The following is a 27,405-nucleotide window of genomic DNA, read 5'->3' as shown; positions in this document are numbered from 1 at the left end:
TGAAAGGGGCTTGTTATGAATATCAGAAGACATTTTAAAAATATATACATATTTTTATTGATTTCAGAGAGGAAGGGAGAGGGAGAGAGAGAAACATCAATGATGAGAGAGAATCATTGATCGGCTGCCTCCTGCATGCCCCCCACTGGGGATGGAGCCTGAAACCTAGGCATATTCCCTCACCGGGAATCGAACCATGACCTCCTGGTTCATAGGTTGACCCTCAACCATTAAGCCACACTGGCCAGGCCAGAAGACATTTTTATAGCTCTTATCACTTAGGAAATTGCAAGAGTTTTAGGTATGAAATGAAGACCAAATATATATTTACTATAAATCACAATAACCCATTCTAAAAAATTGAATAGCAAGTGTAACAAGAGTACAGAGGATGAGAAACGAGCTGAGGTCTACAGGGCTGAGTTTGTTGTTCATTATGTGGACAGAAGGGAGCCACAGAAGGATCTAAAAGGGGGAAGGAGGAGGTGTGTGTGACATGACCAAATTTGTGAGTGGCCAGTACAGAGGGTGGTTTACAAGGGGCTGGGAGAGCGGCACTGAGAAGGCAGGTGTGATCAATCAAGAAAAGTGCATTGCCACTGATCCAGGGTAGGTGGAGCAGAGTTGGAGGAGTGGAGGGACAATCAGAGAGGGGTGGGTTGGGACAGAAGGCAGAGCCAAGAAGGCCTCCACTGAGGGGCAGGAGGGTGTCAGCCAGCTCAGAAGAGATGTGGATGTTAAGCCCTGAGACCCACCCACTCCCACTGGCCCTGATAAACCCCCACTCCCTCTCCAATAGCCAGTCATTATTCTTCCCGTGTACAACCCACGCTCCCCCTCCCCCCTGCAATTGCTGAGAGATGAAGTGACTGGGTCTGCCCTCTTGCCATGGCTGACAAATGCCTGTCTGAGCAAGAGCCAGGGGGCTTGGGGAACAGGACAGATGGGGCCCTGTTCAGCTTCTCTACTCCCAGATCCCCAGGTCGTGCTGCTCCTGTGAACTTCGGGAACAAAAAAAAAACCCAAAAACCTCTGTGCTTAACGAGGCAGCCCAGTCATCCATCACACAAGGCCAGTGCACTGTGACAAGGGAAAACCCAGCAGGCAAGAGTCAGGCCAGGATCCCTGAGTCAGAACAGGGTGAGAGCGGTGAGGGCTCAGCAGAAAGAACATGGACTCAGTGCAGTTAAATCTGAACTGTAAGTCACCATACCTCTCTGAGCTGCAATTCCTTCACCTAAATAAATAACATTCTGTGTGGTAGATGTTACAAGTTAACAGCTTCATGCCCACTTGTTCTACTACCTTACTAAGAGAACAGCATTGTTTCCTGGTGGGAAAGAATGGGACCACCAAAAAACTCCCCATTTCCCTTGTAACTAGGGGCCACCTGGACAATGTGACCTGGTTCTGGACATGAGATAAGACAGAAGTCGTGGTGGGATTTCAAAGATGGGATGCCTAGAAGCGCAAGAAGGTACATGCCATTGCCGGAGGGTGGTGGAGTAGGAAAAGCCAAGGTGTCGGCATCCTAGGGCCATCACACCAGCCTGGGGCTGCCATCTCTGGACTTCCAGTTGGCAAGAGTTGGGGTTTTGATGACTCTGTGAGGAGGAAAGATGAGGCTCTAGAGCAGCGGTTCTCAACCTGTGGGTTACCAACCGGTGGGTCGCCAACCTTTGGGGGTCAAGCGACCCTTTCACAGGGGTGGCCTAAGACCATCGGAAAACACATATATAATTACATATTGTCTTTGTGATGAATCACTATGCTTCAATTATGTTCAATTTGTAACAATGAAGATACATCCTGCATATCAGACATTTACATTACGATTCATAACAGTAGCAAAATTACAGTTATGAAGTAGCAACGAAAATAACTTTATGGTTGGGGGTCACCACAATATGAGGAACTGTATTAAAGGGTCGTGGCATTAGGACGGTTGAGAACCACTGCCCTAGAGCTTGTGAGAGGCTACCCGTTGAAACTAGGATCCCTAGATAAAGCAGACATTGGAAATGAGCTGTTTCTTCTGTGAAGGGAGACTGGATAACAACTGCCAATAATCCTGGACTGTAACCTAGAACTGAGTTTCCTGCCCTGGGCCATGGAAGAAAAATCATCATCCAACATAAACTGAAATTAAACTCAGTATATGGGTTTGACAGTAGTCTGGACAAGGCTGTTACCTAGAAGATTTATCTGAGGCCATTGCTCAGAATATAACACACAGAGAGATAAGGAGATGTGAAATGTAAATGAGAAGTTTAAGCTCAAAGATAAATGAGACAATCCATTATACGTCTAATAGGAATTCCAGTAAGAGACAATAAAAGGACATGGGAAAGGCAATATATGAAAATATAATAGATAAGAATTTCCAGATTTGAAGAAAGACCTGAGTCCTCATAGAGTTCAAAGTGGGATAAATAAGCAAATCCACACTTTATTGCAGCGAACAACATTAAGAATAAAAGAAAACCTTTAAAGATGCCAGGGGTTGCGGGGGAGAAGATTCCCTTCAAAGAATCAACAATTTGACAATTAAGCAAGCAGAGTTCTAATTAGCAACAATAGGAGCTTGAAAAGAATGGAATGATGTTTCCAAACAAAGTGAAAAATTCTAGTTTAGCCTAGAGTTCTATACCTAGCTAGACTGTCATTAGAGAATGAGACTAAAGAAGCTTCCAGACATGCACGAATAAGATAGGTTACTTCTCATTGGCTCTTGCTGAAAATATGATTAAAGGGTGCACTTAAATAAGAAGGAAAATGATGCCTAGCCAGGTAGCTCAGTTGGTTAGAGCATAGACTTCATATACCAAGGCTGCGGGTTTGATCCCCATTCTGGGCACATACAAGGATCAACTAATGCATGCATAAATAAGTGAAAGAACAGATCCATATTTCCTTTCCTCTCAAATCAATCAATAAAAATTTATTTATAAAAAGAAGGAAAATGAACTCATGAGGAAGAAATGGTCAACAAAGCTTTGGTAAAGCATGATGGCAAATCTAAATAAGTTTTTATTGTAAAAAGTAATACTAAAAGGGTCATGGTTCGAATCCCAGTCAGGGGCACGTACCTCAGTTGCAGGTTTGCTCCCCACCCCTAGTCCATGTGTCTCTCTCACATTGATGTTTCTCTCTCCTTCCTCCCCTCCCTTCCACTCTCACTAAAAAAAAAAAAAAAAAAAAAAAAAAAAAAATTTAAGAAAATATCCTAAGGTGAGGATTTAAAAAATATATTAGAAAAAAACAAAACTTAATCCTAAAGGAAGCTCTAAAGAACAATTAAGAAACAGAGAACAGAAACTTCTTACAGCCCCACATTACCTCTCACAAAAGGCCTTTCTGGAAAAGTAATGAAAACTTGCGGTTACTATGATTTGGGCCAGACCTCATCCCTCCAGGTTTTCAGAGAGGCGAAGCCTGCCTGTAGGGATGCCATTTGAAGAATGAAAGTGTTTGTGTCCTTTCTCTGCTACTTTCTGGGCTCCCAGCTGCTGGCCACAACCTGACAGCAGAGCTGCTGAAACCTTCTGGCCTAATTAAAAAATCAAATTAAAAAAAGAAAGAAAACTTTTTATTATCCTTTGCTACTGGTGGAAAATAGTTTCAGGCATACTACTAAAAGAGCATTCAGCTGGCTACTTCCCAGGCGTCAAAAATTAACAGCCACTACATTTTATTCTGAGGAACTAATGGAAAATTTTACAGGGTAGCGTAAAATGTAGGGGACAATATGAAGGACACAATTCTTCATTGAAGAACTCACTCCCTTACTTGCAGCAAAGACACTGGTTTGGCCACCTGCTCTGTCCTGCAGCTGTAGGCTCACAGACCAAACGAGTTACAGGGAACATGAAGAGGGAGATATTGGGGGAATTGGGTGCAGCCTCAGTAGAAAGGTCCTAAAGCCTCCACTGCACATAAATTCAAATCTTGTCTCTGTCCTGCCTTTCAGCGACTTCCTCTGCACCACTCAACCCTCTCTTCCCTGAGTGATTGCTGATGGTGAGACCATCAGACTCTGGCAGTAGGCCTGGGTTCTACACCCTGTACAGCCATGGGCTTGCTGGTTCCTGGGGGAGGCCAGCTTTGAGTCAAGCCTAAAAGAGGAGCAGGTATTCAGCCAGCAGAGAAGGGACAGCGCAATAGGCAGAGAACACAGCACCCGCAAAGGCTAGGGTTGCACTTTCCAACAGGGGCCCAGCCCAGCCCAGCCTCTAAAAATCTCCTTCCAGTGGCTTCTTTGACATAAACCTGGCCTGGGTGCATTTCCAATTCTTCAGAGCACTGCCCAGAGAACAGCTCTCAATGAGGATAAAGATTGATTTAGTTGGTTGTAAAGTGAAAGTCAGGCTGGGGTTGGGCATAAGGCGGAGAGAAGGCATGATAAAGACACAGGCAGAAGACAGCCATCATCCAGCCCCAGGGGCCCTGAGCCAGTAGCTCCTATCAACTCAATGTTCCCACAACAAAGGTGCCTCCCACAAACACACAGTGAGTGCCTGCGTCTGAGCCCGGTGCCAGGTGCTAAGATACAACCACGAACAAGACCACAGAGGCTTTGCTGTCAGCCAGAGATGAAACGCCCCAGACAGGGACAGGCCAGAGGAGCTGATGCTGAGGTGGCAGGAAGCCTGAGCAGGGAGAGCCCAGAGAAGACCACTGACCCAACCTGGCTGATAGGGGAGGGGGGGGGGCGGGGGGAGCAAGAGAGGGCAGGTAGAGACAGCTTCTAGGAGAAGCGGGTCGTAAAGAGGAAAGAGTGTGTGTGAAGATGCCCCTCAGCCATGCCCTGTACCTACTGGGTGGGAACAGGCCTGCAGTCTTCAGAGCGGTTCAACCCCTGCGGCTCTGCCCCTTCTAGCCCTCAGCTCCTACCCCTGGCAGCCCACCCCAGATCTCTTGTTGCCCCTTGAGTTCTTGCCCCAGCAGACAGCTCTAGCAAGCCTTTCCCTCCCTTCAGGTCCACTTGACCACAGCCTCCTCCATGCAGCCCTCCCTGCCTACCCATATCTTGTCCAGCACAGAAAGGTTGGGAAACTGCTTCATCAGGCCCTGTGATGTGGCACGAGATGCCTAGTTGCCCTTCTAGTGGACCCCATCTCTGCCAGTGCTCTGTTTTCGAAAGCCTCTCCTCTCCCACAGGGAGGGGACAATAACCCAGACTCCTCCCCTAGGGCCAACAATTTACAATCCAGCAGTTCTCTCTGTGTGTCTCTCATTGCTTTTCTGCTTATGGAGACTGAACAAAGTGTTAAGGGTGGGGGCAGGGAGCAGCTGGGATAACAGAATTTGCTGGACTGTCTTTCATAAGCCCTGAACAGTGTATCTGGCCCCAATTTTGACTGCGCCCTTTAAAATTAGAATGTGGGGTATTTGATGCTTTTGCCTATAGCTTTGGCCTCAGTTGCCACTGCTGGGGTAACAGGAAATTGTTCCATGATTCATACTGGTATGTGTACAAAACTGTTCATTGCCCTATTATCTATAACTAGAGGCCCAGTGCACAAAATTCGTGCACTGGGGGGGAGGGGGTGTCCCTTAGCCCACCCTCTCCAATCTGGGACCCTTCAGGGGATGTCCGACTGCCAGTTTAGGCCCGATCCCACAGGGGTGGCAGTCAGACATCCCTCTCACGATCCAGGACTGCTGGCTCCCAACCACTCACCTGCCTGCCTGCCTGATTGCCCCTAACCCAGTGGTTCTCAACCTTGGCTGCACATTAGAATCACCTGGGAATCTTTTTAAAATCCTGATTTCTGGGCCTCATCCTCCGGAAATTCGGTTTCTTTGTTACTAATGTTGTGGCCCCACCCCATAACAAAGAAACAGAATTTCCGGAGGATGAGGCCCAGAAATCAGGATTTTAAAAAGATTCCCAGGTGATTCTAATGTGCAGCCAAGGTTGAGAACCACTGCCCTAACCATGTCTGCCTGCCAGCCTGATCACCCCCTAACCACTCCCCTGCCAGTCTGATTGATGGCTAACTGCTCCCTGCCGCCCTGATTATCCCCAACTGCCCTCCCCTGCCAGCCGGTTGCCCTCAACTGCCCTCCCCTGCAGGCCTGGTCGCCTCTAATGGCCCTCCCCTCCAGGCCTGGTCACCCACAACTGCCCTCCCCTGCCAGCCATCTTGTGACCACATGGGGGTGGCCATCTTGTGCAAGGGTGTAGCTGTCAATTTACATATTACCTCTTTATTACATAGGATTATAAAAAGCTGGAAACACCACAAATGCCTAGCAGTAAGGGAGAACTATAAACTCCGTAAGAACAGGAACAACATCTTAATTATTGTTATATCCCTAGTGCCTAATGTGGTTCCTAGCTCATAGTAGGTGCTCAGGAAACATTTGTGGAAGGAAGGAAGGAAGGAAGGAAGAAAGGAAGGAAGGAAGGAAGGAAGGGAGGGAGGGAGGGAGGGAGGGAGGGAGGGGAGGGGAGGGGAGGGGAGGGGAGGGGAGGGGAGGGAAAGAAGGAAGGAGGGAGGGGAAAGAAGAATTAACTTTGAAAGGATCTGCCAGAACCTGAGAAAGCAAACCCTCTCCCCTTTAGCCAAGCTAAAGATGATGTACATGATGTACTTGGCGGGGGGGGGGGGGGGGGGGCTGTTATTGTTCATTTCTAAAGTTCTATCAAATTACTCCAAAATTCAATTCCCTCTTGAATGTTTCTTTTTTCATTTTCATCAGCTCCATCTTTTTAACACTGGCTGTTGAATTTCACGTTTGGAGCAGTTGATTGAATTGTGGCTCTGGGGACTTGCAACAGTCACTTTAGACACTTGGGGTTCCATTCACGCAGCCACCACACCAGCCCCCCTTTAGCTCCAGAGAAACCATCTCTTATGAGAGCCAATTATATTTTTACAGCCAAGAATGCCAGACTCTAAAACACGGACTATAGAAATCAGAATTCTCCATGACTAATATGTGTCCAATGAAAATATAAAATGCCTAGTTAAAGGGAAAAGGCTGATTGGGAAAACCCACACGCAGGTGAAGTTCCATAGCTGATGTCACATGGGGCCCAAGCCTGGAAAAGGCTGGGAGCTCACCTATCCAGGGGCCAAAAAGGGAACCGATCCCTCAGGTTCCCATAGGCTCCCGCATTCCTCCTGCACAGGGAGTGGCAGCCAAGGGAGGCAGATGGAGGCAGGCAATCATGTTGATTAAGCACCTACTGTGTGCCAGGCACTGACCTGGTGGAATCCTGAGAACAATTCTGTGAACTGAAATTCATTCTCACCCACTTGCAGAGGGGGCTTCCTGTGGGAGTCTCAAAAACTGAAGGAGTTCGCTGGGGAAAGAGGAGGCTCTGGAAAGGAATTACACGAAGAAGGAACAGCATGTACAAAGGCAAGACGCAATCAGTAGAATAAAAGCAGTTTGGTATTGCTGAAGTTTAAGTGCCATCAAGGCAAGGGGAAGAACAAGGTTGAGGGAGTGGACAGGGGTCAAGAGTTTTGTGGACCTTGCTGGGTGGGGAAGGGACTACAGGCAAAACCCAGAAGCCTGGAAATGCCAAAGTGAGCTGTCAGTCATCTGGGCAAGAGATGATGGAGCCCGGAGAGATGTATCATGGTGACAAAGTCAACAGGACTGGGTGACTCAGTGGTTGCCCATGGAGGGTGAGGTGAGGAGTAGACTCAAGGATGACATCCAGATTCCATTCTCCAGCACTGATGGTGGGGCTGCCTCTGCCTTGGGGACCCATGGGAGGCACAGGTCAGGGCAAAGATACTACATTGCACTGTGGACATGCTGGGCTCGTGGTGCTCACAAGAGGTAAGAACCAGATGAGAGGGTTTGGCTCGGGAGCAGGTCTGGGCTCACCTTAGAGGTACAGCTATTGGTTGTCAGCTTCGTGATAATCTCTTGGTGATAAACCACAGAGCAGTGGGGCTTACCGAGAGGAGTGTGGGTGAGAGCCTGCAAATGAGCAGCCATGGGATTCATCGGTCCCATACACAAGTTCAGTGTAGGGGAGCATCTCAGTACTGCCAGGGCAGCTCCCCCAGTAGCTTTTCCTTCCCTCCCCCTCAATTTCTTTTAAAAATATTTGAGCCAAATTTTTAAAAATTAAGCACACTCACTGAAAAATATAAATCGCTGGCCCTAGCTGTTTGGCTCAGTGGCTAGAGCGTTGGCCTGCAGACTGGAAGGTCCCGGGTTCATTTCTGGTCAAGGGCACGTACCTCATTGGCAGGCTCCTCCCAGGCCCAGGCCCTGATCCCTGGTCGGGGCTCTTGCAGGAAGCAACCAATCGATGTGCTTGTCTCACATTGATATTTCTCTCTGGCTTTCCCACTCTCTCTAAAAATCAATGGAAAAATATCCTCGGGTGAGGATTAAAAATATAAACCTCTGGCTTCTCTTGGAAAATCAGGAGATCTGGCAACTTGGGCTAGAAACTCTCGAGAACAACCATTGCTCGAAGTAGCTAAGAAGTCATTTCTCCCTTAGACAGGGCATGTGCTTGCCCAATCACCACAGTCCCTGTACCCCCCTATTGTCTTGCAGAACGTGAGGCTGAGTAGTTCTAGTGTCAGTTATCATTGCACTTGCCATGATTTCCATGTCCCCCACCTCTTTCAAATAAAGGGTAGTCTCTGAGAGTGCTTCAAGCATTAACAGAACATATATCATTGCAAATGCCAAGACAATTTCTTTGCCTTTAATATGCAAAACAAGGCAACACTGTCTTCTCTCATTCACAAGGCCTTGCTGGCAATGGTGAGAGAACTCTAGAAAAAGAAAAGAGGAACACATAGGAGAGAGAGAGAGAGAGAGAGAGAGAGAGAGAGAGAGAGAGAGAGAGAGATCAGACAGGGAGGGTGACATGAGAAGTTGTCAGGGAAGAGACTTTTAAGGAGAGTGTGATCAGCAACATCTAATGCTAACCGGAAGTTCAGTCACACAGGCATGAAGGGTTGGTGACATACAAGTACACACAAGGCCATACATGCATGCACATACACAGGAACATGTGTGCAGGTCCACCTACATTCATGTGTACATGTCTTTGCACACCGTGAGACACGTGTGCACACACAAAGAATATAATGAAGGGTTGTGCGCATGTGAGCATGTACATGAACACACATGCAAGCAGGAGGACACATGCACTCAAGCACAAAGATATCGTGTCTGCACAGACACAGGCACGCAGGCACGCAGGCACATGTGTGTTCACAGAGCCGCCCAGATCTGTGCAAGCTCTCAGAGATACATGCTCACACCTAATGAAGCCCTGCCAGTTCCAAACCAGCAACTCGTAACTACATAAATATGATAAACAACTCCCCTCCAGATGGCTCCACATGCTCACCCACTCCTCCCGCTCGGAGGGATGGCGCATTCTATGCCAATAAATCCTCCTGTTTGAAAACATTTACCTTCTTAATTGGCCTGTTTATGGGTAAAATATGTTTCCGGGTAACACTCTGTCAGAAAGGGATTCTGAGATGCCCGCCCACCCAGGGCTCAGCCCAGAGACAGGCCCTGGGTGCCAGGGAGGTTCAGCGTGACCCAGGCACAGAGATAAGACACAAAGGGGGAGCATCTCAGTACCGCCAGGGCAGCCCGCCCAGTGGCTTTTTCTTCCCTCCCCCTCAAGTTCTTCCTTTGGGTCCACACTGCCTACAGCACAGACCAATCCTCTGCTTCGCACTTCCATTTCTCTGGCAGCGTGCCTGTAAGGTGTGATGACTATGATGACCCCCGTGGTGGGCTGAATGAAGGGTGGTCCCCACAAAAGACACGTCCACATCCAAATCCCTGGAACCTGTGAATCTGACCTTATATGAAAATAAAATTAAATTAAGGATCTTAAGATGCTATCGTCCTGGATTACCCAGGTGGGCCCTAAATCTAACGACAAGTGTCCTTATAGGAGACAGGAGAAGGTGATGTGAAGGCAGAGCAGAGGCTGGAGGCTCCAAGCCAAGGAATGCAAAGGCTGGTAGCGAAGAAGGCAAGGAAGGATTCTCCCTCAGAGCCCTGCTGACATCCTGATGCTGGCCTTCGGTCCCGATCCGTGGGAGAATAAACTATTATTTGAAGCCACTTCGTGTGTGGTAAATGGTTGCAGCAGCCTCAGGAAGCTGGTACACTCCCTCTTTTATGGGGGGAGTGGCGGCCCAGAGCTGGGACTCGGCTCACATTTGCTCTTTACTCTGGCACCTCACCGGTTCGGAAGGAGAGCACAGTAGAGACGGAGAAGCTGAGGCTCGGAACGGGGCAGGGTGTCATCTAGTGGCAAGGAAGGGACCCGACCCAGGACGCTGTCGCTGTCCGTCCTTGTGCTACATACACCCCGGCAGTTTCCTCACCAGGAGCAGGGTGGGCAATGGTTAGAGAACTCCAGAAAAAGAACCAATTCTGGGATCCATGGAGGAAGGACAGAAAAGAGACCCCTCATGGGTGCCGTTTTCCTCCAATATAGGCCCCGGGAGTAAATCAGTAAGATCCCTCATAGCCGTTCTCTGCCGGACGCTGGGACCACCACCTCTCCTTCCATATGCCCCAGCCCCATCCATTGCCTCGCTGAGAAGGAACATACCTGCCATAAGGGCTCCTGTGGCTAACGGGGCCCAAATCCATAATCGGCCTAGCAGCCACTGCACACACAGGCCTCTCACCACACTCCGTCGCTTGCATGCACGCACTCACGCACTTTCACGCACGCACTCACGCACGCAGGCAGGCTTCCAGGAAAAGCCGCAGACTGAGCCACCAGCCCCTTTTACGGTGTTCCTGCTGGCTCAGCTGGCTCTTATAAGGGAGCGGAATGTCTTCAACCAATGGGCTGAGACCTGCCCTGTCCAATCTGAACTGCACAGCTATATCCTCATTTGCATCTTTATTGACCAATCAGAGCAGCTCTATAACGACCAATCAGAACGTGTGATTCTGACCTATCAAGACGGTGTTATTTGGACCAATCAGACTGTGCAAATTTGGATTCCTCGCATTCATAAAAAATGGACCAATCTGGGACCAGCGTGGGGACTTTCTCTACAAAAAGCTGTCTCCCCATTGTCTCAGAGGTGTACACTCTCAGTTTCCACCATAGCGGTTTCCCTGGTTTGCAAACCGTTTAACTGAAGAAAGCTTCTCCTTTTACTCACCCCAGATTGGGGACTCCTGTTGGCATTAGATTGGTGGCAGCAAACTTTTGTTGACACCAAAGAGGAAGCCATATACCACACCACACAGCTGGTTAGCTCCAGAGCAGGGATTCGAACTCAGATCTACCTGCTTCAAAGGCCACCTGGACATGCTGCCTCCCAGGTAAGAGCTGTGGTGCTTCCCAGGATCAGGAGATGTTGCCAGGCCACCAGAAGCAAGTGAGTCCCTGGTTTCTCTTTCAACAACGGTAAAAAGATTTGTGTTTTTTTATTCATGATAAAAAACTTATAGGAATAGTAGTGGGTGATACAGATTCCGGTAAAAACACAAATGTATTATTCCACCTCCATGTGGTTAAAAAGTATACTTGTACAGTGTTTTGACTTGTATTTTGTGGTATTAAAACAGTGAAGTAAAAAAAATAACAACAAAAAACAAGAGGCAGCAGGGGAGTGACAACATCTGGCCTAGATATTAAAAGGTAGCTCTGGCAGCTGAGTGGAGAATGGTTTGTAGGGGTCGAGAGACAGTAGGGAAGCCAGTGAGGAGGACTTGACAAATGAGTGATGCTGGTAACCTGGACCACAGCCATGGCAAGCATCGTGGGTGTGAGACCTGTGCAACTGCACAGGGCCCTCGCGCAGAAAGGCCCTATACTTGGTTTAATGCTGTTGTCACTGTCTTAGAGTTCTTAATACTTTTTGAACAAGGGACCCCATACTTCATTTTGCACTGACCCTGACAAATTCCAGAAAGTCGTGATCAAAGCTGAGAAAGGATCTTAAACACTCAAAGTATGACTTTTGTCACTGGTCTGCTGGAGCTGGTTTCTACCAGCTTGGAGAGCCAATTGTTCAATTTTGAGGAATTGTGTTATGTTGGTAGCTTGAAATTGGTCATGATGAAAGTATTTACACCATAGAAATCAGCAAACATTACACTAGTCAGTTAAAAAAAAAAAAGACATTCCTTTTTTTAAAATATATTTTTATTGATTTCAGAGAGGAAGGGAGAAATAGAAACAATCAATGATGAGAATCATTGATCAACTGCCTCCTACAAACCCCCTTTCATCTCTCTCTAAAATCAATCAAAAATAAAAAAATAAAACAAAAGCCCCTGTGGACTGAGCCCTGACGAGAAATCGAACACAACCTTCTGGTTCATAGGTTGAGGCTCAACTATTGAGCTACACTTGCCAGGCTAAAAAAGACATTTCTTCATCAGAGTTTTCCCAGGGTGTGTTCAAGGCCCACCTTAGCAGTGTGCTAAAAATAGTCGTTTCTGGGCAGCCCTCCCCAGTTCTGTTGGGTCACCCTGCAGAGTGCAGAGTGGGGCTCTGGCTGATTCCTGAGCCCCTGAGGCTGCAGGGCCCGGTCAGGAAGGCTGAGGCCCTACACAGTGGGTCCACAAGCTCCACTGGAAATAGGGGCAGAGGAAACCGGTTTTTGGAGTTGGAAAAGGAAATCTGCTTGAGCTGTAGGTGTGGCAGCTCATCAAGAGAGCGGAGGGGTTCCCCATACTGAGGTTCTTGGCCTGGGACCCGCCCCTACCCTCCCACATGGAGGCCAAGCCCAAGGGGGAGGCGTCATCCACAGTGCTGCCCAACTTTGCTGGCAGGGACTTTTAACAGAGACCTTCTGAGATGCACACAGCGAATGGCCCCTTGTAGAGTGGGCGCACAGTAAATACCGACTATTACTAGTATTATTACGAATGTTGTTGTTATAATGGCCTCGCCTCCTGGCAAGGCTGCCTCCTGGCTGGGTTGCCCACTTTCTCCTACACCCTTTCCTCTCGTACCCCGCCCCCCCTTCAACCTCCTTTCTCCATCTCCCCCCAAGCTCTGACAGCGGCTGGGACCACCACATATCCATTCCCTACCACTGCTTCACGTCGGGGACCCTGGCAGCCTAGCATCAGAGAACCCCAGCAAGGGGGGTAGGTGGAGATGGCGGGGAGACGGCTGTCGATTCTAAGTAGACACCCTCACCTCCACTCCACCTGCTCTCGCCCATCCTTCCAGGAGCGCAGACCACCCGGGAAAAGCCACCCTCTCCGGGTTGTTGCGACGCTCAGGGTCTCACTGCTTGGGAGATGGCGCCACCTACAGACTCCTGGGAGCTCTGCGGCTTTGGTCCCTCAAACCAGGGAGGAGGGGGCGGAGAGCGCCCCCCACACACACACACCACCCCCTATACACACACACACACACACACACACACACACACACACACACACACACACACGCCCTCTAGGGGCCTGGGCCGGCTCCTGCACTGAACCAAATACAGCATCACACTGTCTCCCGCTGCCCTGGGACCGGGAAGGAACCTTTCCAAAACGTGTTCGGTGGAACCCACACCTTGATCAAGAAGTTTGGGAAATGCCCCTTGGAGATTGTCCGGGGCATATCTGCCCCCAAAGCCTGGCTTGAATTAACCCTTCGATTCCCTAACAAGAACACTGAGACCATGGGAAAGTTACTTTTTCTTGGCCTGTTACCTCATCTGCAGAATGGGGGCGAGGGTATTGCACTGGAAGAGAGTGTCTCAAAGCTCAGGTGGGAGTCTCAGAATTTAATGAGAAAGAGAATCGCCTGGTAGCATGTTTAAAATGCAGTTTCCAGGGCCCAACCTCCCCACAAATTCTGATCCATACAGGAACCTGCAGGTGTAGTTAGTTTCTGAGAGAGTGTAATGCAGATGTTCTGCCAACCCCAGCATGAGAAACAAAACACCAAAGGAACCAGACTCAAGGCGGCCAGGAAAGCTGGCAGGGCCCTGCCAGATCATAGCGGGAGTGTGGAAGCTGTGACTCTATCCAGAGGGCAGTAGAAGACACAGGAGCTTTTATTTTTTTATTTTTTATTTATTTACTAGTATTTTTAATCTTGATTGATAGAAAGGGGGTGTAGAGAAAAAGAGAGAGAGACATCCATTTGTTCCAGTGATTTATGCAGTCATTGGTTATTGTATGTGCCTCACGGGATAGAACCTACAACCTTGGTGCATTGGGACACTCTAACCAACTGAGCTACTGGGCCAGGGCATGGAGCTTTTATTTTGTTTTATATAATTTTTTAAATGTTTGTTTATTTCAGAGAGGAAGGGAGAGGGTGAGATAGAAATATCAATGATGAGAATCATTGATCAGCTGCCTCTTGTATGCCTCACACTGGGGAATGGGCCCACAACCTGGGAATGTGCCCTGACAGGGAATTGAACCTTGATCTCCTGGATCATAGATTAGTGTTCAACCACTGAGCCACACCGGCCAGGTGAGGGCATGGAGCTTTTGGAAGGTGACAGCTTCTTTAGAAAGATCACTCTGGCATTGGCTACTATGAAGAAAGGGTTGGTGGGGGTTGGACAAGGTGGGTGGCAGAGAGATCAGGGAGGTAACTGCTGAAGTCACCCAGATGAGGCAGTGGTGTCCTGGGCCGGGTGTTGACAGTGGAGGAGAGGGGACAGAATTTAGAGGTAAATTTTTTTAAATATACTTTATTGATTTTTCACAGAGAGGAAAGGAGGATAGAGAGTTAGAAACATCAATGAGGGAGAAACATAGATCAGCTGCCTCCTGCACACCTCCTACTGGGGATGTGCCTGCAACCAAGGTACATGCCCTTGGCCGGAATTGAACCCGGGACCTTTCAGTCCGCAGGCCGACGCTCTATCCACTGAGCCAAACCGGTTAGGGCGGTAAATTTTTATGTATTTTTTTTTATTGATTTCAGAGAAGGGAGAGGGAGAGAGAGAAACATCAATGATGAGAGATAATCATTGTTCGGCTGCCTCCTGCACACCCCACACTGGGAAGTGAGCCCACAACCTGGGCATGTGCCCTGACCGGGAATCAAACTGTGACCTCCTGGTCCATAGTTCCATGCTCAACCACTGAGCCATGCCAGCTGGGCAGAGGTAAATTCTTTAAATCCTCTGGAATATGAGAACCCATTGGCATTTCTGATTACACTTATTGTTTATCCCAGCCTTTTAAAACCTCAAGGGATTGTGTATTATGTACACAATACATTGGTACAGTGGTATATATTTTTTGAGCACGTCATATATATATGGCCTGGACAATCACTTTTAGAGCCCTGAGTTCGGACTACATTGAGGCCTTCATACTGTGAGGAAGCTCAAGCCATATTGAGAGGCCACATGCTCCTGCTGACAGCCCAGGGGAGGTCCCAGCCTACAACTAGCATCAATGGTCCCACACACCATAGGACTGAAGAGATCTGATGATTCCAGCTGTTGAAGTCACCACCAGCCTTCAGGTCTTTGCAGGTCTTCCCAGTTATCACAGAACAGGGATAAGTTGTTCCCACAGAATTGATGAGCATAATGAAATAATTGCTTTTCACAATTGTGTTTCAGGATGGTTTATTATGAAGCAATAGATAAGAGGTACTGTCATCATTATGTACCATAGAGTCTTCTTCCACACTTTCTGTGAAGGAACCAAGTGTCCCCACATAGCTGCCCATACTGAGAGGCAGAGAAGGAATCAGGTAGTGTCAGTGAGATGGTCTGGGGAAAAAGAGGTGAGGCCTCACTCAGGGTGGGGAGAGCAAACCAGCCCCAGAGGGATCCCACCTTCAAAGCCCCTTGTGGAAGGAGCTAGGAGTCTAACTCGCCGTCTGGTTCTGACCCCACCACTCCATTCCAGATCCTGCTGCCTGTGGCCTTTTACTCTTAGCAGGAAGATTTCCAAGAGAGTTGGCCACCTCTTTGGACCCAAGTATTAGGTCATATTTAGTTGGCACCTTTAAGAAAGGGAAGAGACTGTGAACCTGCCCCTCCCCACCACGGTGACAGAAAAGGTATTCCAGGGCTGGATTTTTGTGGGTCCACTGCTCACCAGCTCTGTGACCTTGGGCAAGTCACTTTATCCCTCTGAGCCCGAGTTTTCTCTGCAGTAAAATCGGGCAATGAGTAGTCCTGCCCTGAAAACAGTTCTTGTGTGGATTAAATAAAATGAAGCAGATTTAACTGCCCAGTCTTTGTAAATGCTCCCTTAGTTTGTCATTCTTTTGGGACTGTTGCTATATATTTTTTTAATTCATTTCAGAGAGAAAGGGAAAGGGAGAGATAGAAACATCAATGAGAAAGAATCATTGATTGGCTGCCTCCTAGATATGCCACACTGGGTATCGAGCCTGCAACCGGGTATGTGCCCTAACTAGGAATCCAACTGTGACTTCCTGGTTCATAGGTCTGTCTATGCTCAACCACTGAGTCACACCCAGCCTGGCTGGGACTGTTGCTCATGTTGAAAACCAAAAAGTCCAGACAAGTAATGTCACTGTGAGCAGAACATTTTTGCTTCAGCCCAAGTCACCCTGTGGGAATGTGGGCCCAGTATAGCCACAGCCTCATGGAAATCTAGCCTAGGATTGGTACAGAGTCTGAGCTGCAGGAAACAAGTTCTATGCTTCTATCCCAGCTCCACTTGTCTCCGCTGAGTAAAGCCAGGATGTAGCTTAGCAGGAAGAAAGGAAGCTATTTTTTCTTTAAAAAAAATTTTTTTTTAATTTCAGAGAGAGAAAGGGAAAGGGAGAGAGATAGAAACATCAATGGTGAGACAGAATCATCAGTCAGCTTTTTCCTGCACTCCCCCTACTGGGGACCGAACCTGTAATCCGAGCAGGTGCCCTGACCAGGAATCAAAGTGTGATCTCCTGGTTCATGGGTTGATGCTCAACCACTGAGCACACCTGCCAGGCAGAAGGAAACTATTTCTGCAGGGTGGTACCCAGTTCACACAAGAGACCTCGATGGGGAAACAGGGAAGTTGAGTTCCTATCTTAGCTCTGCCCATACTTGCTATAGGATTTGAAATACCTGTTACCTCAGTTTCCCCATCTATAATTCATTTCATAAATACTTACCAAAAGTATTGACTCTGTGTCATTGTCCAGCTCAGGCCCACAAGGGTGCCCAAAGTGGTCCCCCAGGCCTCTTCACATACTGGTAAAAACTATCCTACTGCCCTGGCCGGTTGCACAGTGGCTAGAGAGCCAACTCAGCACCAAAGGATTGCAGGTTCAATTCCCATTTAAGGGCAAGCACCAGGATTGCAGGTTGGATCCCTGCCCTTTCGGGGCCCTGTGGAAGGCAACCAATCCATGTGTCTCTCTCACATTGATGTTTCTCTCTCTCCCTCCTCCCTCCCTCCTTTCCTCTTGCTCTAAAAATCAATGGAAAAAAATATCCTCAGGTGAGGATTAACAAACAAACGAAAAAACTATCCTCCTATCGCTGTCTTTCCTGTCTTTTCCCTTGCTGAGTCCTTAGCACCGCTCAACCTTGGATGGGACAGTGCTTCCTTCCCAAGCCCTTCTGGGTCAGTCACCCCTTTCTCAATGGATTATTCTACATTGATTACCCAGTGTGTGGTGGCAATGATGATGAAGGGGAAGATGACCACCAAACCATGAGCTTTGTTAGAGCTGGCACAAAGGTGTCCTAAATACAGTTGTTGAATAAATGGCCTTCAGGAGACAAGAAATTCATTTGCTTGATCTTTCTGTCACTTATTAGCACTTCTCTAAGCTTTGGTTTTCCCATCTAGCAAATGGGGTCCATAATCCCTGTGTTTCCCATCTCTATCTCAGAACTTTGTAAACCATGCTGGGTGACCTTACAAGCTATATGAGGCAGCATAGGGCATTAAATAGTGTGCCCAAATTCATGTCTACTTGGAAATAAGGTCTTTGTAGATGTAATTAAGGTGAGGATCAAGGATGAGATCATATTACTTTAGGGTGGGCCCTAACAATGACAAGTGTCCATATAAGAGACAGAAAAGGGAGTCCTCTAGTCCCTGTCACTCACACCTGGTTGAGAAGCCCCTGAGGCAGCTGATAAGAGCTTAATGTCCACCTCTCACACCAATGATGCTCAGGGACCACCACCTGCAGGCTGAGGAGGTAAAAGCTGGCAGCAAGCATTGCTACTACATTCTTCTTGAGGTGGAAAGAAACTTTCTGACAATAGCCAGACCCAACCTCCATATAAGTCAGGAAATTTCAAGCCACTGTGGTCAAGTACCAATTCTATGCGTGGCAGCCATGGGAAAGGAACAATGAGGGTTGAGGAACAAGGCATGGCAACTTCACAGATAGGACCCAGCCCCTTTTTTCACAGGTGAGAAAATGAGATCCAAAGGGGGGGCAAACTTGCCCCAGGGCACCCACTGAGTCATGGTAGTGTTTAATTGTGAGCTCTCAATTCTGCCAATCTGCATGCAGAGTTAAAGATGAATATGCACAGATCTACTTTTATGAGGGAGAGGGTCCATAGCATTCATCAGATTCTCAAGGGAGTACAAGACTAAAGAAGAGTAGGGAGTGGAAGAGTCCAGGCCAAAGTCAATGGCAAGTCACCGCAGATCTGAGACTACAATTTGTGTCCTAGATTCTCAATCACTGCCCTACACTTGTTCCTCATGGGAAAGGCCATTTTCTTCAATGCACCTGATTGAAGGGCCTAGTTAGTAGAAACACCATGGTTTCCAACGCGTTTCCTGCTGGCATTGCCTATGGACACTGATAGAGAAGAACTAGGGAAGACTCTAGAGCTACAAAGAAGCAACTCACTCCTAAACTGTTCCCAGAAGGCCCCCACGCAAGGTGAAGGCCACAGATGCAGGGCTTTCAGAGCCTAAACACATTTCTAATAAGATACACTCTGCTCTTTGGTTCAAATTGTTGATTTAGGTCATGCTCAAGTCTTCTATATGTTTCCACAGGCTCCACTGGACCATGCTAGCCTGGAAAGGGTCAACTCCCAAAGCAAATGAGAGATTGAACACAACGGCAAAGTATGAAAATTAATTGAGATATTTAATAGACAGTGCAAACCATAATTTCATCTGAATATAAATGTATGCACATGTTTCCAATGAGTTATCTATCAGTTATCACAAACAGCAACAAGGACCTTAGAGCTATGTTAGAAAAACATATAGCTGGAATTTAACTCTAACAATCTCACTTGTTCTCGAGAACACCATCCATTTCATATCAGTATCACAAACTTCAAAAGACCAGGGAAGTGGAAGTGAGGAGTAGGCTAGAATAGGAAACACAGGGGCCAGTACACAGGTGATGGACAGAAATACAGCTCTTGAGGAAACCAAAATCAGATGCATTATTACAGCTAAGGACAAGGAAAAGCCTATGGTTTTTAAAAAACGACTTTTCTGCCAGTACCATACAAGTCTTACAAAGAGATGTGCGACAAGTCAACTGACTTAAAAAGACAGAGGCTACATTTTCAGATCATTTCAACTGCAAACAGTTGACCCTTTCCATTGAGGTTCAGCAGTGGAGTTAGCATAGTCCAGAAGCTCAATGTTGGATTTGCAAATACAGTTTATTTTACAGAAATTCAACATTATAAACAGCAGGCACCTCCCATCCCACCCGCCCACCCTTAACCCCGCCCACCCCGCTGGGTACAGACCATGCTATGCAGAGTGAGCAGTGATGCAGCCCTACTGCTTTGGAGGGAGATTCGAGAGCGATGGAACCTGCCTGCACCACGCCCTGCCTGCCCTGCACACGCAAATGCCTGCCCATATGCACGTCACCAGAGTCTGTCTGGGCCCAGCTTGCAATGGACCAGTTAATTAAAGCTTCCAGCCCAGGTCTCCAATTCCTTCATGTCGTCGTCTTCCTCTTCCTTCTTCTTGGCTGCGACAAGAGAAAAGGTAAATTAGAAGGGCTAGTTGTAGTCCTCTCAACTCATTCTGGCTGGGTGCCAGGACTGTGCCACACGGTGTCTGCAAAAACAGCCCTGCCCTTGCAGCCACCTCATCTCCAGGCTATCAGCAGACTGCCACTCTGTGCCTAAAAGCTGCAACATAAAACTCCAGATAACCAGGCACACTTTCCCGAACACCTCCCTTCCACCAGCATCAGGGCCAGACAAAACAGGGATTCTACACTAAGAGTCAGGATTCAGGGGAGGCCTCAGTTCCAGAGTATCCAAGGTCAGAAAGAGAAGGAAAAATACCAGAAGAGATCAAATCCTTGCCACTTCCTTTTCCCCCTCAAGTGTCTTGAACCACCTCTCCACACCTGTAGGCAACTTGCTGGACATTTGGACTCCTCTGCCCCTATTCCGGCCCCACCTGAACAGCTGACTCAGCTCGAAGGGCCATCTCCTCCTTGACACCAGGAGAATGAGGTGACCAGTCACTCTGCTCCCCAGGTACTCTCTATGCCAAATCAAACTGCTTCACCTTTTCTAGTTCTGTGTGGAATACTTCCACCCAAGAGTAAAATAATGGGGAAGGGAAGGGGAAGGAGGAACAGGCAGAAGGAAATGAAAGTCTTATAGAACCAGGACTTTAAAAAAGCCAAGCTATTTCCTTCCCACAGTGATGGCCTCGGAGGCCCCAGGCTTTTACAGGTGCATACAGCACAGGATTCTAGACAGGGAGCAAGAGCTGTCCTGGAATTAAACTCTCACACCTTCTCCCAGGGAAGGTGTTTGGTGACACAGGGAAAATCATTCTGGGTTCTCAACTGGGGGTGATACCCTCCCACATCCCAAAGGGGACATCTGGCAACATCTGGAGATAATTTTGTTTGTCACAATTTGGGAAGGGGTGCTACTGGCATCTAGTGGATAGAAGAGGCCAGGGATGCTATTCAACATGCACAGTGTGCAGGACAGGCCTCCCACCCAGCCCCAGCCTCCCACCCAGCCCCAGCCTCCCACCCAGCCCCAGCCTCCCACCCAGCCCCAGCCCTAAGGGCAATCTGGCTATGTCAACAGTGCCACGGATAAGAAACCCTGTTCTAGAGAAAACTAGAATAGGACAGTTGTCTCTGGGGCCATCACAACAGATCCCACCTGGTTCTCAACTCTGGACCCAAACTGAAACCAAATGACCACGTGGCGTCATGGATGTGTCAGGACTCTGGATAAGAAGTACTCACTGGGTTTTGATGGTAGAGCTATAGAGGGAACATTTGGTAGAGGGACTGTTTCAGGTCCACTGATTTCCAGCAAATTCTTGTCTAGTTCCTCCTGTTCTAGTTCTTCTAATTCTGCCATGAGTTCATCCTGGTAAAAAGAAACATAAGAATTAGATACCCTTGGGAATCCCAGCCTCCACAGCAGTACCTCTTGCCCGATGGCTGAGGGGACCCACACCCCTTCTGAGAAGGTCAGAGAAGAGATGAACTCCAGATCCACATTCTGTGACTCAATTCGCTTCTATTGGTGAACATAATACACAATCGAGTAAGACTGGTGTCTATGTCTGTGTCTGTGTCCTGCACTAGGCTGTACGCATCTTGAGAAAAAGGAATGTATCTTTTCATCCTATTTCTTTATCTCAGAACTGGGCGCACTAAGTGAATGTGTAGGAATGTTTGCTGATTTGAAATAAACTTGCCTAGTCTATCAAACTACAGCTGGAAAACATGAAAACCCTAGTAGTGGCAGCCTAGGGTAGGAGCCACAGGCTGTTTAATCAGCTACACCATGGGAATCAGACAGCACAAAGAATCAGGTTCAATGAAGAGGGTCTGACACTCAGTGGACTCAAACCTAAGGCAGAATGAAGTACCTTCAACAGGGTCTATTACTATATTTCAAAAATCTATGAGACTCAGAGTCCTACTTGCTATAGCAGAAACTGGTAGGTGGCCAAGTTCCAGACCAATTCCCTCAGGACTCAGATGTGCAGGTAACTACTTGTTGAAACCAATTATTGACTTAAAGCCTATTGTTGGGTCCCAACAAAGGTTCCTTTACTTCACCTAACCTTCTACCCCAAACGCGAAAAGCGTCCCTCAAATTCGAGAATTAGGGAGGGTTAATACCATGCCCCATTTGTACAAATCTCTGGAGGGATAAGAACTGGTGATTTCGAAACCACATTCTGTCTGCGAGAGAGCCTTCCTTCACTAGAACATCAAAGGGCAGCCAGTGTCATTTGTAAAGCTTGTGTGATCTGCATGAAAACACTCACCTCATCAAACTCTTCTCCAAACCCTACAGGTTTTGAAATAGCTGTTGAAATCTCCTCTGCGAGTTCTTGCTGGTCAGCAATGTCCTGCATTAACTCATCAACTTTATCGATGTCCCTGTAAATGAAATGGACAGATGTCATATTAATGATCTGTCTATGAAAAGAGATTCTGTGAGACAGTAATAGAAACTCTATTCCACCCATCTGCTCCCAGCTCCACCCCCTACAATTACTCTCTACAAGGAATTACTTTTTTGTCTTTATTCTCTTCCACTCGCCCTTTAAAATAGAGAACCACAGAATCAAGAGGATGGAAGTGTCCTTAGGTATCAACTTAATCCAACACCTAAGGAAATAAGGCTTAGCAAAGCTAGGGGCTACAGTCATTGTCTCTCATGCAAACCAGTAAACATGTCAGATGAGACTTTAACTGCTGGGCCAATAGCTCTTCTTCAGGCTCAAGGGAAATTCTTGAACAGGGTCTAGTATGGGGGAATGTGCTCTTTGTGTTATAGTGGAAGCAACAAATCATAAAGTCACAAGTCAAAATGTAGCCACGCCACTTGACAGGTCCTTCCCATCAACTCAAATACATGTGTGGTCCTCTACTAGACTCCAAAGAAAAGGCAAACATGCAGAATTATTTCCTATACACTGTCAACCTCAATCATATAAACATACAATTAACATAGTATATATACATATACTTCAAAGTGTGCACAGTATTTACTGAGCTGTGCTCTGTACTGGCCATCCTGGAGAACACAGAAATGAAGCAGACATGGACCACACTGAGGAAGCTCAGTCCAATGAACACCCACCCGGAGATAACACCTCACTTAGTATTTGAAGGCTACTTTTCCTGCAGCCCATTTCTAGAGCAAAGATCAGCAAACTTTTCCTGTAATGGGCCAAATCGTAAATTTTAGAATTTGTGGGCCATTTGATCTCTGTGGCAAATACTCAACCCTGCGTAGCACAAAAAACACCATAGACAATATGTAAATTAATGGGCACAACTGTGTTTCAATAAAACTTTATTTACAAAAATAGGTGACAGGCCCATAGGCTACATTTTGCCAATCCCTATTCCATAGCATGGCTGAGTACTCAAAAGGAAGCCAAAAGGGGCTCTAAGCACCGCTAAATATATGCTGCCATGTTCAAGCACTAAAACAACTGCAACAATTTTGTTCATGGGAGAGGCCCTCATTTGAAACCTGGTGTTACCCTTGCCTTTAATTATGATTGTAACAAGTTTGATTATCTAGTTGCTTAGGCCAATGTATATGAGGAGTAGCTACCTAAAGGAGGGGCTGCTAAATCAAGAACACTATCAATATGAGAGCCAAAGCCAGAAAGCAAGGGGGAGGCAGAAACTTCCATCAAAAGCATTCATAAGGCCCTAGCCCGTTTTGTTCAGTGGATAGAGCATCAGACTGTGGACTGAAGGTTCAATTCTAGTCCAGGGCACATGCCTGGGTTGCAGGCTCAATTCCCAGTAGGGGGCATGCAGGAGGCAGCCAATCAATGATTATCATCATTAATGTTTCTTTCTCTCTCTCTCTCTCTCTCTTTCTCTCTCTCTCTCTCTCTCTCTCTCTCTCTCCTTCTCCATTTCTCTCTGAAATCAATAAAAATATTTTAAAAAAAGAAAGCATTCATAAGAATAGAGAGATCCAATGCCCTTGGATGTACACTTTTCAGGGCCCCCGATAGCATCAGGAAAAAGTCACAAACATTGGTTCTAATCCCAGTTCTATTCAAGCTCATACATAACCCAGGGCAAATCACGTCCCCTCTCTGGGACATGACTTCCCCACCTTGATAATCAGAGGCCTGGGTGAGAAGACCTTCTAAGAACCTTTCCAGCTTGAAACTCTGCTCATCACAGTAACTCTGAGTTACTCAGAAAATACTGCTTCACTCCATGAGATCTGCTTCCAAAGGCAGCAAGGTACATAATTCATTTTAGCAGGAGTTTCAAAAAGAATACAAATTAAAACAACCTGAGGTGCTTGAATGGATAAGTCAAGGGGACTGCCAAGGCCATGGCCTGAGCTCCAGGCATTACAGGGCCAGCATTGCCCTGCCACACGAGTGCCCCCCTCCACCAGCCAGTGGCCACATACATGTTGTCGTGGGCAGCTTTCATAGCCTTGGCGGCATAGCCCATGTTCTTGAGCACCTCGGTGTTGGTGTTGGCATTTTCCAGGGCCTCTCGCTGGAACTCGATGGTTGACAGTGTGCCGTCAATCTGTGCCAGCTGCTTTTCATACCTCTTCTTGCGCTTCAGTGCCTGGAGGGCCGCTGCATAGGGAGAAAACAGAGTTTCAGAGAGTCTAGACATGAAGTAACGTTCCAGATTCACCTGAGTCTTCTCTGTAATTTTTTAAAAATATATTTTTTAATTGATTTCAGAGAAGAAGGGAGAGGGAGAGAGAGAGAAAAACATCAATGTTGAGAGACAATCATTGATTGGCTGCCTCCTGCACTCCCCCTACTGGGGATTGAGTCCACAACCCAGGCATGTGCCCTTGACTGGACTCAAACCTGGGACCCTTCAATCTGCAGGCCGACACTCTATCCACCGAACTAAACTGGCTAGGGAGTCTAAATTTTTTTTAACATTTTTTTATTGATTTTAGAGAGAGAGAAAGAGAAACGTTGATCACCTACCTTCTACACACCCACTACTGAGAATCAAACCCGCTACCAGGGCATGTGCCCTGACCAGGAATTGAACCAGTGACCTCACTCAACCAACTGAGCCACAACGGCCAGGGCCCTTCTCTCAAATTTTAATGGATGCACCTCAGTTGTTATTTCCACTATAACACAAAGAACATATTCAGTTTTCTGAGAAACTATACAAAATTCACGTGCAACCAAGCAAACAAGCAGAAGTTCACATTCTCTGATAGCACCCCCCAACACACACAAACACACACACATCAAATCATAAAGAGGCGTTCAGAGAAAGAATGTGCTTTGAGGTCAAACTACATGAGGTTCAAAACCCAGTTCACAGACTTAGGTGAGCTACTTAGCTTCCCCAATAGGTTCACAATGAGGAGTAAATGAGAGAACATAGGTAAACAACCTAGCAAAACATTAAACAGTGGACACACACACACACACACACACACAAACACAACAGCCCTGACCGGTTTGGCTCAGTGAGATAGAGTGTCGGCCTGCGGACTCAAGGGTCCCAGTTCGATGCTGGTCAAGGGCATGTACCTTGGTTGCGGGCACATTCCCAGTAGGGAGTGTGCAGGAGGCAGCTGAATTGATGTTTCTCTCTCATTGAAGTTTCTAACTCTCTACCCCTCTCCCTTCCTCTCTGTAAAAAATCAATAAAATATATTTTAAAAAACACACACAAAAAAACACAGCAGCTCTAATTACGATAAGGCAATTTTAAGGTATCATTTTATGTCAACTAAATTACAAAAACAGTAAATAATGACTATACCTAGTGATGGATCAGTTAGGGTTAAAATGCTATCTCACTGTACATAGCTGACAACTGTAACTTGTTATAATGCTTCTGAAAAGTAACATGGCAATACACAGCACCAGCCATGACATTCCTGCCCTCTGACTCAGTAACTTCCTTCTGGAAATGTATTCAACAAAAGCAGAAAGCCCCATGACTGAAGATGGTTACTATAGCATTCTCTATCATAGAAAACACAACAGAATAAAGACAGAACTCCCTGCCAGGGACAAATGTAGAGTGTGACCATTCAGTCAAGTCAATGTCATCACCTATCTTGGTTTCTGGCACGTTAAGGCTATAGAGATAATCTTGCTTTAAATCAGAGTTAGGATAGGCAATTTAATCATGGTGAATTTGTGGCTGTCCAGGGGCCAAAACCACATTTCCTACTCAAAACCCAGGCTTCCTCCCTTACTGTCCCAATTTTCTCTTTACACTGAAAATGGTCTTTAGCACACATCTTAGATGGGCATCAAAGCCAGAAAGGAAGCTCAGCACAGACTCAAGAAGAATGAATGGGCTGAGTTGGGAATGCTGCCCAGCCCCTGCCTTGTCCTGGACAGCATTAGCCTCACATCCATACAGACACACATATGCACCCAAGCATGCATGCTCCTCATGCCTACGGGCTTCAGACTAGAGTCATCTCCTGTAGGCTATAAGCAACAGTCAATCATTTCCTCCATATGTCACATGAATAGGTTCCATGCTCCTTCCACTCACACTCCCTGTTAGCCTAGGCCAGTGGTCAGCAAACTCATTAATCAACAGAGCCAAATATCAACAGTACTTCTTCAAAATAGACTCGTCCAGGCTGAAAACCGACTTCTGCGCATGGGCCACGAAGTTTCAATCGCACTGTACGTGCGCGCCCGCACATGGTATTTTGTGGGAGAGCCACACTCAAGGGGCCAAAGAGCCGCTTATGGCTCACGGGCCGCAGTTTGCCGAACACTGGCCTAGGGTTATGTCCTAAAAACCAGTTGCCAGCCCTAGCCAGTTCGGCTCAGTGGATAGAGCATCAGCCTGCGGACCAAAGGATCCCAGGTTGGATTCTGGTCAAGGGCACATGCCTGGGTTGCAGGCATTAACTCAGGTCACCAGGTGATAAGAAGCAGAACCTCAGTTTCCTCATCTGCTAAAAAGGGTGATTATTTCTACCTTAAAGGGTTGTTGTGAGGTACATATATAGCACGACCCTTCACTGTTCCCCCTTCCCACCTGTAGAATTCACAGTCTCTTTCTTTCCATGCAGTGAACTCTCCAGGATGGTGTCTGGCAGGGATAGTTGATTTACCTTAATCTAACGTCTATGTGTATTTCTTAAGTAACTGAGAACTCCTAAGAGAAAGGGTACATGATTAATTTTCCTCCTCCATACATGGTTTGAGTAAAGTAACCTTAAAATTAGACATGGGGTCAGCATTTGGGCTGCAGAATATGTGCAAACATATTCACAGCACTGGAACTACTCTGTATCTTACAATATTCCTCCATCCCAACCTTATTTCTGACCAACAAAATCTGCTTCTATATGTAGCCAAAGTCCAAGGAGCCAAGCCCAATATCGTACACATAAATATATGCTGGATCTTAGTGTCTTGCCTTGTACTTCTCCAAATTCCTGATGGTTAATTAAAAAAAAAGTACTTTATTCTCATCACAAGAAAATAAATTAATCACCATGAGGTGACGGATGTTAACTAAACTTATTATAATAATCATGTTATAATCTATCCTATCTAATC

General features: G+C 47.0%; 1 protein-coding gene across 1 annotated transcript in view; it reads right to left on the bottom strand.

The window, feature by feature from the left end:
• Nucleotides 1–18,987: 18,987 nt before the first annotated feature.
• The window catches only part of CHMP4B (charged multivesicular body protein 4B), a 47,324-nt gene continuing 38,906 nt past the window's right edge, over nucleotides 18,988–27,405 (bottom strand). Inside the window, exons 2-5 of the mRNA XM_059705901.1 lie at nucleotides 24,285–24,462; nucleotides 22,153–22,267; nucleotides 21,113–21,239; nucleotides 18,988–19,858 (exon numbers count right to left, since the gene is read on the bottom strand). Of these exons, the coding sequence (XP_059561884.1) occupies nucleotides 19,791–19,858; nucleotides 21,113–21,239; nucleotides 22,153–22,267; nucleotides 24,285–24,462 (488 nt within the window). The 3' untranslated portion in view covers nucleotides 18,988–19,790. The remainder of the gene's footprint in view (nucleotides 19,859–21,112; nucleotides 21,240–22,152; nucleotides 22,268–24,284; nucleotides 24,463–27,405) is intronic.

This window comes from Myotis daubentonii, chromosome 8, assembly GCF_963259705.1.
Source record: "Myotis daubentonii chromosome 8, mMyoDau2.1, whole genome shotgun sequence".
In the NCBI taxonomy this organism is placed as follows: Eukaryota; Metazoa; Chordata; class Mammalia; order Chiroptera; family Vespertilionidae; genus Myotis; species Myotis daubentonii.
Note: the sequence above shows the minus strand (reverse complement) of the source record. Positions and strands in the feature narration are given on the sequence as shown.